The 1,187-nt window shown below is 39.0% G+C and overlaps 1 protein-coding gene across 1 annotated transcript; it reads left to right on the top strand.

Annotated features, from left to right (window-relative positions):
- Positions 1-223: 223 nt before the first annotated feature.
- Positions 224-986, top strand: LOC148253292 (uncharacterized). The gene is made up of 2 exons (XM_088223313.1): positions 224-555; positions 692-986. Exons 1-2 carry the CDS (start codon positions 224-226, stop codon positions 984-986), a joined length of 627 nt encoding a protein of 208 aa, XP_088079439.1.
- Positions 987-1,187: the final 201 nt, after the last annotated feature.

Genomic DNA, 1,187 nt, shown 5'->3' with positions numbered 1-1,187 from the left:
AGGTCCTTAAAATACTTGTTTGTAGAGTTGTCAAGCTGGTGGTAGAGAGACATTTCATAAACAGCACTGAGATTGCCTACATATTGAGACAAAAATCATGTTACTATGAATGGAAGAAGATAAGATTCCTCATGTTTCTATAGATGTATACATTGAGCAGATGCCAAGAAGGAGAGCATGTCACAAGTCAAAACATCAAAGCCTCTTGTTCTAAGCAGGTAAAATGGCTCCTACTCTTTCAAACTCCCAACCAATTTACCATACCCGTTCTAACAGCTTTCCCTTGAGGCTGCACCCTCTCAGTTCGGAAGTCAGTGTGCATGTGAGCAGATTAAGATCCTCTGAGGCAACATCTACTTCTTCATCATCTATAAGCCAACAACTACATTGCCTTCAAGATTTGCATGACTGTGTCTGTAAGTTGCTGCAATTGCCTCTCACACACCAAATTTTCACCCAAGAGCAGCACAAGATCTTCGTCGATGAAGTGTTGGATGAATCCCTCAAGCTGTTGGATCTGTGCAGCATTGTCAATGATGCTTTTTTCCAAACAAAGTAAAGTATACATGAGTTTCAATCATCCATCCGAAGAAAAAGGAGAGGGGAAGTTGTAATTTCTGAGATTAGGAAATTAATAGCATCTAGAAAGACTTTGATTAAGACAATCAAGAAGATCTTGAAGAGCTTAAAGGGTGGGTTTGGAGAGCAAATACAACTCTGGAAAAGATGATGAGGTCTTACCCATGATTAATTTGTTGAGAGAAGTCAGAGAAGGCACTTTGATAGTCTTGGAGTCATTGTTTTGCTTAATATCTGGATCAAAGGCACCATCAAAGTCCAGCAGCAGACACTGGCATTTACTTTCCAAGCTGGTGGACAATAAAGAATTAGCCTGTGAGGAAGAAGCAAATGCCAACAAATTTGCAATGATTGATGCTGCTTTGCACTGTCATTGGCAGCAAAACCAAAGAGACCAACAAAATTGAGAATCTGCAAAGCTTGGTTCTAAACTTGGAGCTGTGTTCAAGATCTTGAAGGAGGGCTTGCGTGCCTCTTTAGGTGCTTAATCAAAGAGAGTTTCTGTTCTCAATCTCTTCCGCCACTATACTTGAAATGATTTTAACTGATATTTTGTACAAGAAAAAAAATACAAATTTCATTATCTTTTGATATAGAAATAATTAGCC

This window comes from Carica papaya, chromosome 6 (genome assembly GCF_054855325.1).
Source record: "Carica papaya isolate Zhongbai chromosome 6, ASM5485532v1, whole genome shotgun sequence".
Classification (NCBI taxonomy): domain Eukaryota; kingdom Viridiplantae; phylum Streptophyta; class Magnoliopsida; order Brassicales; family Caricaceae; genus Carica; species Carica papaya.
Note: the sequence above shows the minus strand (reverse complement) of the source record. Positions and strands in the feature narration are given on the sequence as shown.